General features: G+C 46.3%; 1 protein-coding gene across 1 annotated transcript; it reads left to right on the forward strand.

Moving 5' to 3' along the window:
• Positions 1 to 9,907: 9,907 nt before the first annotated feature.
• On the forward strand, positions 9,908 to 11,948 carry CHAC1 (ChaC glutathione specific gamma-glutamylcyclotransferase 1). Its single transcript, XM_030949791.1, has 3 exons — positions 9,908 to 10,200; positions 10,297 to 10,332; positions 10,580 to 11,948. The coding sequence occupies exons 1-3, from the start codon at positions 9,949 to 9,951 to the stop codon at positions 11,009 to 11,011; spliced, it is 720 nt and encodes a 239-aa protein (XP_030805651.1). The 5' UTR covers positions 9,908 to 9,948; the 3' UTR covers positions 11,012 to 11,948.
• The last annotated feature ends 307 nt before the right edge of the window (positions 11,949 to 12,255 follow it).

Raw genomic sequence — 12,255 nt, forward strand, 5'->3', positions numbered from 1 at the left:
ACTCCATTTGCTGGTGCCCACAGGTCAATGATAGCTGAGGAACTCCTAAGAGGAGCTCAGATGACTTCAGTCGGGACCTTAACCAGCCAAGAGCTTGGTCACTGTCAGCCTATATCATTTTGCTGTCAGTCCCACAGCTTCTGTGTGGTCCAGTGCCTGTTCTTCAAGTCACCATGTTGCCTGCACAGAGGAGGATGCAAATGTCTCATGAGTCACTTTCCTGTTGCCTCCCAATTAGGAGCACGGCCCACAGAACTGCACTGTCAACACTTCCCACTGTCAACAGTGCTTACACGGCGAGAAGGTGCAGCAGAAATATCTCTGCACCTAGAAAAGCTGTTGAGTTACCCTTCCTTGCCATGCATTCCATCAAAAAGCTGACAGAAACCTTCTCACACAGTGCTGGAAGCAGGGAAATTATTATTAATTCATGGAGAGGCTGCTCAAGGCTGCAGGAGCCCTGCTTGCTCAGGCATTCTGACACAGCACAGGAACAGAGCTACCATTGCACACAAGGCGCACCCAAGACTTATGCCCAGAGAACAAAAGCAAAGATGCAGCTTTTGGGTAGGGACTGCTGGTTTCTGCCTGGAGGAGGGAGGTGAAGGCATGCCTGCAGGCACAGGCATGTCTAGGTGACACAAAGCTGGGGAAGAAACACCAGCGGTCACTGCAAGCCCAGCTGCCAGAGCCATGCAGGCCAGGGCCCTGCACTGACAGTGCTGTGCGTCACAGGCAGCACAGGTGAATCAGCCCAGTCTTATACGTGCCTAGAGTCAGCGTCCCCCAAACACACCCCCTTACACACAGTGCAGCCACAGGGAATTCAATTTATGCTAATGCCTGACTCACCCTGTTGATCATCTTCTCTCTTTGCAGCCACTACAACAGCAGTCTTGGACAGGCAGTCAAGTGCCTGAAGCTTGGACACTGGTGCTCCTCCTACCCACCTTCTGCTACCACCACAGCCTATGACTTGACACGTCCTCAGAAGCCCTCTGTTTCCATCTCAGTGCAGGGCAGCACAACCCTCTGCTACATGGCCCCACTGTTCCATGTGGAGCAGAAAGGAAACCTTCCCTCTCCAAAAAGAGCACAGTAAGACGCACATATTGCTGGGGTTTTTGTAAAGCCAAACCAGATTTCAAAGAGCCTGTGACCAGAGCCACTGCCTGTCTGGTAACAAGACCACAAAAATCATGCTTCTCTTCAAGACAGGATTAATCTTATTTCACTAGAAAAAATCTGTTTCCACATGGGCTACACCTGCACTTTCTGACCTCTCATTCCAGTAGGCTTAGAAGCATCATATCTGCTAAAAACTCAACTGAAAGAGGTTTAATGTTGAAATAATTTACCTTCACAATCAGCAACAGTTTTAAAGTATTTGAGGGTCGTGATATCCCCATGATGGAAATGATAACACCAAGCTTTCAAAGGCTTCTACAGCAAACTGCCACAAAGATTATGAAGTGTGGAATGCACCAGGACAACCCAGGAGGGGCCACAACCAACATGCAGGACAGCTCTGTCCAGGCAGATGCTTTTCCTGGTTTGATCTTGCATGTGGTTGAGCATAGGAGGACAATGCCCATCCTTGCCATACAGAAAATCCAACAGCCACTGATTGCTTTTGAGTATTCTCTGCTGTCCAGCTACGCAAGTTTTTGCTGTGGATACAAGAAGGTGGCAGGTACTTGACTTCAGAGAGCAGCATGACTGGTACAGACAGGAGTCTACCCAGCTTTGCAGAGATGCTCCAGCACTGACTGCTGGCCCACAAGATGGGAAGGATGGTGTGGACTGACTGCTGGGCAGCACATGTTACTTATGCATTTGTGCTCCAGGCTGAATGAGAAGTGTTTCTGTGGAACCTGCATGTCTTCACACAAGTTCTCATGCCTGTTATCCTGGCACTCATTTTTGTCTTCTGGAGCAGAGACAGCATGAGCTGATACACAGATGCTCTCTCTGAATTAAAGAGCTGGCAGATCTTGCTTATCATATTTGCCAGGGCACCACAAGGAAGACAGGCAACACTTAGCAGGTGTGTGAGTCATGTCTTGGCTTATTAAGTAGCTTTTTTCCATAGCATTTTGTTCTAAATAAATAGCATTGGGCTTTAAGGAAGGGGCTGATCATTGGCATGTTCTGCTCCTCATCTTAGGGAAGAGCCCCTGTAATTAGGAAGGACAGGTCTTTGGATCTGCTGGGCTAATTACAGGAAGATTCAGAAAAGGAAACTGCAGACCCAGGTTACCAAATTAAAGTGCAAAGAAAGCAGGGTTTTATCTTGAGACAGCTGAGAACTAAGTGCCCAAAACCTAAGTGGGCATGGCTTAGGAAATCACAAAAAGAATGGAGCTACTGTTGAGACAGAATCTGTCCTGTTAATGCCACAAAACCAAACATGCTAGATCACATACAACACATCTACACCTGGTTTTCAAACCACAGTTTTCAACATATGTGCCACAGATACTAAAACAGAAAGACAAATATTTTCAGCAGGACTGCAAATTTCCTTCCGACAGAAAAGCAGTCTTTACATCAGAACACAAAATTCTGCCCAGCATGGCCACATTTAAAGCAAAATCTTTCAGTACTTGTCACTAACAATAATCTGCTTGTTATGACCCACAATCTCAGGACTATTTGGGGTTTTTGGTCACAGCAATGAGACTTTTAGTCATTCTAGAAATAAACAAGTCCCATTTACTGATACAGCAGCAAAAGCATCTGTCTTCCTCTGCATTAAGCATCATATTAGGTAGGTCATTTGCTTGCAAATGTTCAAAAGAATGAAATACAAAATAAGTTAGTCATAGGGACACATTAAAAACTGCAAAGGAGAAGGGATGCAGTGAAGGAGGAAGTTCTTATTGAGATAGCTACTTATCACTCTTTCTCCACACTGATTCATAAGTCCCACCCATTGAGTGGCTGGATTATTGCTTTGATTGTAAAGTCAACACACACATCTTCCTGCCCTGGAGCAATCAAGAGTCCAAAGCACTGTTCCTATTCTCCTTTTTGCCTTGATAAGGACTTGTATGAGTGGGTAGCAGGTGGGTTTTCTTCCTCTCTCAGATGAAGACTATTAGTGAGTATTCCAGGTGCCAATCCATCCCTCTGGCCACTACAAAGAGGGGCAGGGCTGCTGGGAGGCTGGCTCTCTCCTTACAGTGGGGTATGGCAGTGTTACCAGACGCCTGGTAGAGGGAGGACTTTGTTCCTCTTTATGCTGTTTAGTCTTGTTGCAGACTTAGCTCTTACTCTCTCTCTCATTTCTTTAGCTGTGTGTTTTATGGGCTTTCTTCTCAAGGAGAAATCTCTTGTGCCTTTATTACAATTGGCAGCTCGCTGCTTCCTCTCTTTGAAAAGCAGGCTGGTTACTTGTGGCTCTTTCTTAAAGCTTGGTGGCTGACTTTACAGCTCACTTCTTTGCTGCTAAGCAGAACATGAATTTCAACTTCCTTCTACCGTTCAAAATTCCAGATGATACTGTAATGCTGCTTTATCTGGGGTTTCTCAGTAGTCAAGGGATGAGGTAAGGTTTCAGGGTGTGCATTTGTTCTGCAGCCCTTGTTTTGTCATTAATATATCAGTCAGATATTTCAGAACTCTCAGTTTGTGCCTGTTTAGGGCATTTTCTACAATACAGCTCTAGCTGGCTGTGTTGTAGAAAATGAATCCATAGCCGAAGAGAAGCAATGCTTGTTATGAAGACACTGTGACAGTCTGGGTAAGAACAGCTGCAAGTGTGTCAGGACAAAACCTCATCACTGCAAACTGATGAAGCCTCTCTGACACTACAAATCTGGGGAAATTCTGGTGCTTGGCTATACTTCAGCTACTTCCTGTGATATTCCTGAAATGAGAACTTTCTGCTCATCAAACAAGAGCACTGGATGGAAAGGCAGCAGGTAATAGAGGTAATGACATCACGTAATCTCTGTTGCAGTTAAATCTACATAAAGAACTTATTTTTCTGTTATTGGTCCTTCATATAGAGGAGTGGGGGTTGCAGATTTAAGAACTTGCTGCTCTGCAGGTTAGGATATTCTTAATGTGCAAGCTAAGCCACTCGTGTCGTTAATGCTCATGTCCCTTTGTGTGAATTCAGTTTCAATAACAGGGCTTTGATTTGCTCAACTGTGATTTATTTTCATGTCTCAAATACAGGAACCACTTGCTATTTTCCACTTGTGGTACCTGCCCCATTTATATATTTACATTCTTTGCTAATAAACTTTTGGATTGTGTCTCTTTTTTTCACCTCCCTTGACACAAGCACCAGGTGTTCTAAGAACAGTGCTTTTCCTTTAGATGTGGTAATTTTTTTTAAGGACTCACAGCAATCACCATCCTAACTTTTATTGGTTTGCATCTAAGGTATCTTTGGTGTTGACCAAAGTCATATCCCTGCCAGTAATCTCACTTTTATCTTAATCCTCTTTTTATTTGACTAGAGAGCTTCTTATTGGGTTTTAAACTCTTTGCAAATGTGCAAATTGGCCCAAACTTCTGCAGTTCTTACTTCATTACATAGCTAAGTGCCAAAACAGAAGTTTCTCTGTTGCATTATTCCTTGTCCATCCTGAATGAATTCCCTGTTATTTCTTGAACTGTTATTGAAATCAGCTGGTTACTTCCATAAACAGTTATCCTTCCCCACTTAGGATGCAAATCATAGATTTGCTTTCTACCTTTGAATTAAAATTTCTGTTGTTCTACCATATTTCTGTCTTTGGATTCTTCAGTCTACCTGCTTATATCAACCAGTTCCTTCAGGTTTTTCCTCAGACCTGTTTAAAATTTTAGCTGTAAACTCATCTTTCTTCTTTTTATACTGGAACTGAAACTAAATCACTTCCTGCTGTGAAACTAAATGAAATTACATCAGCCCAGACAAGATGCTGAGTTTTACAGCCTGGGTTGAGGTTCCCAACCCCACGGGCCTTGTGAGCCCGTGCCTCCTGCATCCCTGTCTCGCCTTAAAGCTGCCAATGTGGACATCCACATGAATGCCCCTCTGGAGTTTGGGCGAAGAGTGAGGCCATGGGGAGCGAAGAGCAGGGGGTTATACTGTACCAAAAGAAGAGTCAATTGAGTTCATGACTCACAGCATGGCACTCGGATGAGCTGCTAGGTTTGGGATGCTGTGGGCTCAAGCAAATGGAGTTTCCATAAGTCTGTACTCTGATTTTAATTTCAGTGTCCAGTTTGTTCATCCCTCAAGCTAAGCTACTAGGAAGTGTTTGAGCTTCTTTCATACCCTTTACCCAGTAGAAAAGCAAATCTGAAATTGTAGTTCTGATTCTTTATAGAGAATTTTTTAAATGTACTAGTGCTGGGAGGAACTTTGTCAGCAACATGGAATATGAGAGAGGGACAGGATGACCAGAGCAATCAAGGCCGGCTCCTGCCAGGGGAGTCAAAACTGCTCACCAGCTTGACGTGAGAACAGGGTGGGGGAACTCAGCAAAACCCATTGTGCAGCAGATCACTCTGGTGTACAACTCAAAAGCCAAAATGACAGTGCTGGATTTTCTTAAAGGACCCCTCAGCTAACTACCAAGATGGTAGGGTATTGATGGCATGTTGAAACACTTATTAGATATATTGATTTCTTTTTTCCCCTCATATAACTAATTCAAATACAAATCAAGTTTGTAATGTCTCCATCAAGTTTGTCACTCTCATCTGGGAACTGGAAACACTGCAAAATCTCCTAAGACAGCTGTCAATAGTCAGAACTGTAGCAATCATGGGATAAACAGACTAAATGTGGAGTAGGTCAGCATCAGTTCAAGTTCTGTCCTGCAGAAAAATCACCCAAACTACCACCTTGTCCTAGACTTGGTTTTCAGTCTGATGTCCTTAGGGTACCTCTTCCTCTGGATTTTTCAGTTGTTCTCTTTGACATACTGCTGTGTCCTTTGCCATTTCTAGTTCTCTGTGCTCAAGACTGTATTTAACCCCACGAGTTAATGCCTTTAACAATGGAAGTGTATTCCTTTTGGATGCAGCAAGCAAATTCAAATATACCTATTTCCTACTGTTCTGTATGTCTTTCCAGATCCCCAGGTTTTAATACGGAAGCTTTGACAATGTGGCTTCTGCATTTCCTTGTTTGAAACAAGGCTGACTGCATGTTTCTATGGTAAGTGTTCACATCTGGAGGGGATTTGTGATTCCATAAGAATTGGATTCCTCAAACAGAAGTGAGTAAGACCCCTGGTGATGCACGTGGATGTGGCTTTGTGAATATCAGGTGAATAGCACTGATTTACATTTCTTTATAAAAAGTCTGTGGCATTGTTTGAACTTAATCTCCAATTCCAGTAGCTCTAATTTTTACTGAAGCCTTCAGGAAAAGAGGACAATTAGTTTTTATATTCTCCTGTCTGCTCATTTTAGAGAGGAAAGCAGTGCCAAGGTTTTGGAAGATTTGTGGTATCTGGAAATGATATGGCAATCCTCCTATCCCCAGATTATATTTTCTGAACATACCAACTTTTGGTAAGACCCAGTATGTGCCCTCAATTTATTGAAGTAAATAAGAGGCTGACACACAAGCCACTGCTATGTGTCATGCCAGCCCTGTTGTTGGTTCCTCTGGCTCTAAGGTGATTCACCAGTATCCTGAAAAACAGGCAGCCCTGGCACTGCTGGTCACCCCACACTAACATGGGAATGCTTGCTCTGGGGAAGCACAGCACATACTGCTAAAGAGAAACTAGCTCCTCCTTTTCCTGAAACATGGAAAAACTTGTTTCGGGAGTAACAAATAAAGCTATGATTGCCTTTTTCTCTTTCCCAAAGGTTCCAGCGCAAAGCAAATATTCTTACTGCTGTTAGGGTTTTTTAAAAAAAATTATCGTTATAGAGTATGACCATTATATTCCACTTCTTTTTCCCTTAGGCACTTCTAAACTGTTGAAATGCTATGGCTTTTTTCCATCTCCTTTTGTTGTACTACAAAATCTACATAATATTCCCTAACAGTTAACTCCACTGCTGTTCCACATCCTCTCTCACATCTGTTTGAACATTCCTGTGTCTCAGTTTGGCAGGCTGCTCCCCTGGTCTTCTGAACACAAGCTCCAACGATCTCCTTTATACCTACCTGCTTCACTTACAGAGCTGCACCTACACTGCCTGCAAGACACCTTTTCTGCTCAGGCTTTTGCCCCTGGTAAGCCTCATGTCCTTAGTTTATTTAACCAAAGTACAGTGAAGGTACAGTCAAGGTAAGAAATGAATGAAAGAAATTTTGAAACAACAACAAAAAATTCTTAAGCTCTTGCTGTATATGCTACAACTTCAGTTACAGTCTTCCCTCAGGCTGTGCTCCTAATGATGGAGCAATATCCCAATTTATACAAGAAAATCAGGGACTTCAAAAGGAGTTTCTAACCTCATACCTCATTGATCTGGTTGTACAGCACTGCAGGGAGCAGAGAGCTGTAGTGTTTAACTGATGTGGGATGTGAAGCTGATCCCCTGAGGCTTTTGCTGTACATGTTGACTCCCCATTGCAAGTCTGGCTTAGCCATGCACCAGAGCCTTTAAGCAAAGGCAGACACACAAATGAGACAGCTCTGCAAAGGAAAGGAGCAATTCTTCTCCCTCACCAGCAAGCATGCCGTCACTTCCCAGCAATATAATTTTGAATTTCTTGGTCCAATTTTCCTTAGCTTAGTACCAGCAGATAAGATACCTAGAGGTTTGTCACATGTGCATTTCTCAGATCACAGAATCACAAAAGATGCTGAGTTGGAAGGGACCCACCAGGATCATCGAGTCCAACTCCTGGCCCTGACCCCAAGAATCACACCCTGTACCTGAGAGTGTTATTCAAACACTTCTTGAAACCAGATAGGCTTGGTGCTGTGACCACTTCCTTGGGAAGCCTGTTTCAGTGCTCAGCCACGTTTGGATGGAAAACTTTTTCCTGATATCAAACCTAAATCTCCCCTGACTCAGCTTCATGATTTTTCCTCAAGTCCTGTTCCACGTCACAAGAGTGAAGAGATCAACACTTTCCCCTTTGCTTCCTCTCACAAAGTTGTTGAAGACCACAGTGAGGTCCCTCAGTCTCCTCCAGACTGAACAAACCAAGAAAATTGATGAAATTCACATCCTGGGGAAAGCTGAAGACAGAGGTCAGATTCTTTTTTTCCCAACTGACCAGAACATAGCAAGACCACCTTCATCTTACCTTTTAGACTGATTTGTCTCTTTTTGTGCTCTTAATAATGAGAATGCACCTACAGACAAGTGTTTTAATGCTTTTATTAACTACATATTGGAGGTTTGCTGAAATTTCCTTGACTTTAGCAGGAAACAAAAAGTAAAGAGCTGAATATGAAAAATATACACTTGTCCTACATATACAATGGGACACAGAAGACTGGTTTAATTCCCAGAGGACACTGTTTTCATTTTATTGAAAGGCCACATAATTTTAGCATTGACAAACTCCTGCTAAGGCAGGAGTCTTGTATGTTAGGAGACAGGAACCAAAAGACTGAAAAAACGTAAGATAAATATTAATTTCTTGTTTCGCCTAGTGGAGCTTTGATACAGACAGCTGACAAGAACAGTTTCTGGAGAGTTTTCTGGTCCGACTAAGGACTCTGAATAGAGCAGCTGTACAGACAGGTGACAGATTCACCTTCTGCCTATGGAAAGGGACCAGCAGAAAAGGATTAAGAGGCTGCACCCTTTGCCAGCATGGGTGTGTGGTGTGAAGGGCTGAAGGGCTGGGAGCATGCCGTGCCAACCCCATACCTTTGAGCCTGAGTAAGACAGAGAAGGTGACTGGGAAAAGCGCAAGTGGAGAGGAAAATGAAGGAGCTTTGGGCTCCGTAACAAGGCTGACCTTGTGAAGGGTCATCACAGTGACAAGTCAGAGAGTCAGTTGTGCAGGGCAGGAGAAAAGGACGTGCTGTGTGAGGCACACAGCAGCAGGGCAGATGTGAGAGCCATGCAGACTCTTGTCACTCGTGGTGAACACACCACAGTACAGGGAGCGCCCACTACAGACTGTGGGTGTTGTAGCTGCAACACCCTGCGAAGTGGAATGGAAAGGTGGGTGCCAGTTGGATGGGGACCAACAGGAAACTAAATAAAAAACTGTAAATAGATTGTTTAGATTGAGTGCAAAGGACAAGAACAATAATGAGAAACACTTTGGCGATTTTGCTTTTTATTCTTTCTCCTCCTCTGTCACCAAAAGGAGTTACTTTGTAATGTAAAAGTCCACCTCTTTAGCTGTCACAACCTGCCTAGAGCTGGTTGACAGCTGGGTGTCCATCCGGTACACAGACAGCACTTGCACCCCTCCACGTAACAAATGTTATTTATGTATTACAAGCTGACACTCCAGCCTGGATATAGTAGTAGGGAAAATGCACTCAAGTAGCTGGATTCAGCACCGTGTCCTCGCATTAGTGTGGATGTTATTATTCTGTTTCGCCTATGTTCCTTACACCTTGGCCCTGTGGACGTCAGGTGCTGTCGCGCCACCCTGTTAAACATTAACTGCCTGGTTTTCCATCGCAGCACCTCAGCTTCTGGGGTAAAGCCAAAGCCGGGAGCGCGGGACAGGCTCCTGCGGAGGGCCGGCCCGCTCTCTCCAGCCCAGCTTCTCCCTTTGGGCACGGCGCGCTCTGCTCCGGCGACCTCTGCGTTCTGGCAGCGGCCGATCCCCTGGCATCCCCGGGCGGGAATGCGGCACCCGGCGCTGCCGGACAGGCGGACCCCCGGCCGGGCACCCCGCCTGACGCAACCCGCGCCCCGCTTTGCCCCACGCGCGGCGCCGCGAAACCTCCCGCCCTCGTTGCATCACCCGGGCGGGCGGGGCGGGGCGGGCGGCCCGGGCCGCCTTTAAAGCGCCGCGGCGGCCCCGCCGCGACACTGCCGCCGCCGCAGCCCGAGATGAAGCGGGATCCGCAGCTCCCCGAGGAGAGCCCCGAGCCACCGCCACGCCCGCCCCTCTCCTCCTCCTCCTCCTCGCCCCCGGGGCAGGCGGAGGGCGCGGAGCTGGCGGCGCCGGTGTGGATCTTCGGGTATGGCTCGCTGGTGTGGAGGCCGGGCTTCGAGTTCACGTCGCGCAAGGTGGGCTTCATCCGCGGCTACAGCCGCCGCTTCTGGCAGGGGGACACCTTCCACCGCGGCAGCGAGAAGATGGTAAGGGCCGGGGGGCGGCAGCGAGGGGCGCGGGGCGCTGGGGTGCCGCGGCTCGGCTCGGCTCGGTTCTAACGCGCTGCCTTTCTGTGCCCACAGCCCGGGCGGGTGGTGACGCTGCTGGAGGACTGCGGGGTGAGTACCGGGGGCGCTGGGGCTGGCCCGGGCGGGGGGTGCCCGCGTCACCTCCTGGACCGGTGTGGTGGCTGCCGAGTGCTCTTGAGCCCCGCCGGGATCGTGGGGGGTTGTGCGGTGTGTTACCCTTCTCTGCCCTCTCATCACTTGTACGGGGACCCCCGGAGTAAGGGAGCCTTGATTTGAAACACTGGCGTGGGGCAGGACAGGCCAGTGCACGTACAGCATCCTGCTCTTTGACTTCCAGGCATGCACGTGGGGTGTAGCCTATGAGGTCCGTGGGGAACAAATTGCTGCATCACTCGAGTATCTCAACATGCGAGAAGCTGTCCTGGGAGGCTATGACACCAAGCTGGTGAAGTTCCACCCTCAGGAGAAAGATGCAGAGGAACCCATCCTGGCTCTTGTTTACATTGCAACACCCCAGAACCCTTCCTACCTTGGCCCAGCATCTGAAGAAGACATTGCAGCTCAAATCATTGTCTCAAGCGGTTGTGCTGGTCATAACATAGAGTACTTGCTGAGACTGGCAGACTTTATGCGCTACTTCTGTCCTCAAGCAGAGGATAAACATCTCTTCTCCATCGAAGAGGCTCTTATTTCCATCCTTCCTTGTCTATACTACACAGAGGAGCCTCTAGAAGAAACTGCAAGTGTTCCTCAGAAGTCTAAGGGTTGAAATAGGAAATATTTTTGCAGGGTTCAGTAGAAGGGACATAAGGGAGAAGAAAGCAGTGGGGACAATCTTAACTCTGCTCTGATAAAATATACTGGACTGAGTGAATAAACTAGCAAGTACTTGGGGAGGGAGGAAGTGGAGAGTAAAAGGCTTGCTATAGGACTTGCAGTTAGTACTTGTTACACTCCTTATCTGTAGCATCACCATACCCATCACTGCTTTCCAGCTGAGGAGCTGGGATCTTCACAGGAACTCTGCTCTGTAAGACTTGCTTACAGAGTTAAACCTGAGGCACTCATTTTCTGTAGAGAAAGAGGCTCATCTATTCTGTGCACTTTCTCTTTTTTTCTTACCTTTTTTTTTTTCTTTGAAGACTAGTTGAGCAGGACTTGACTGGGTTTAAGCAGTATCTATGTAATTCTACCTCAGATTGGCAAAAAACTGTTTGTGTGGTGGTGGAGACTTTGGCAGATTCCGCCAAATAAAACCTTTATTTTTTTTTTCCCCTGCCTTGTCCCACCTCCAATGCAATGACCTGACATTAATTTTAGAACGTTTGTGCAATATCAAGTGAACAGGCCTTTTCATGCTCTTGTGGATCCTACTTCCTTATGTTGTGAAGGATGACAGTAATGCACTTATTTTCTAAAATGTCATACTGTATTTATTATGTGATACATTTCCTCTTAGGAGGGGTATCTAAACTACTCACATGCCACAGTGGTATGCAGCCCACGCTCAACCTTGCATTTGTGCCTTCTAGTTTTAAATCCATTTTCTGAGGAGCTAAGCCTGCTTTAATGACAAGCTTTTCTCCAAGCTTCACTGTCCTTGTGCTGCTCCAGACGTAACTGACTCTGTAAGAAAAGGTCCTGCCTGCGTGGGAAGCCTGTGCTGCCTGCAGGAAAGCTGTCAGGATGCAGGAGACGTTTAACTAGCTCTGAACTGGATAAACCTCTGGTGCTTCAGGATGGTGTGTGTTTCTGTAGAAGCATTTTTTGAGGGTTCTAGTTCCATACAGAGGTGTCTGTCTGGCACCTTCCATTTGACTGCAGAGCACCATGAGTGAGCATACTTGTAAGCCTGTGAGCTGCTGAAAAGCCTGCCTTGATCATGTTAAGCAGAGGCACTGCTGCGAGCTCAGACTTTTCAGTTTCACATATTAACAGCATGAAAACCCACAGTATTTTGTGAGAAAACTGCTGCTACTGCAACTGCAGCAAAACAGCTCTTGAGAGCTGACC

Source organism: Camarhynchus parvulus, chromosome 5 (assembly GCF_901933205.1).
Source record: "Camarhynchus parvulus chromosome 5, STF_HiC, whole genome shotgun sequence".
NCBI lineage: Eukaryota > Metazoa > Chordata > Aves > Passeriformes > Thraupidae > Camarhynchus > Camarhynchus parvulus.

Coding starts and splice junctions, on each gene's coding strand:
- CHAC1 (XM_030949791.1), top strand. CDS start 9,949: ATGAAGCGGGATCCGCAGCTCCCCGAGGAGAGCCCCGAGCCACCGCCA. Junction 10,201..10,296: donor ACCGCGGCAGCGAGAAGATG/GTAAGGGCCGGG, acceptor CTGTGCCCACAG/CCCGGGCGGGTGGTGACGCT. Junction 10,333..10,579: donor CGCTGCTGGAGGACTGCGGG/GTGAGTACCGGG, acceptor TTTGACTTCCAG/GCATGCACGTGGGGTGTAGC.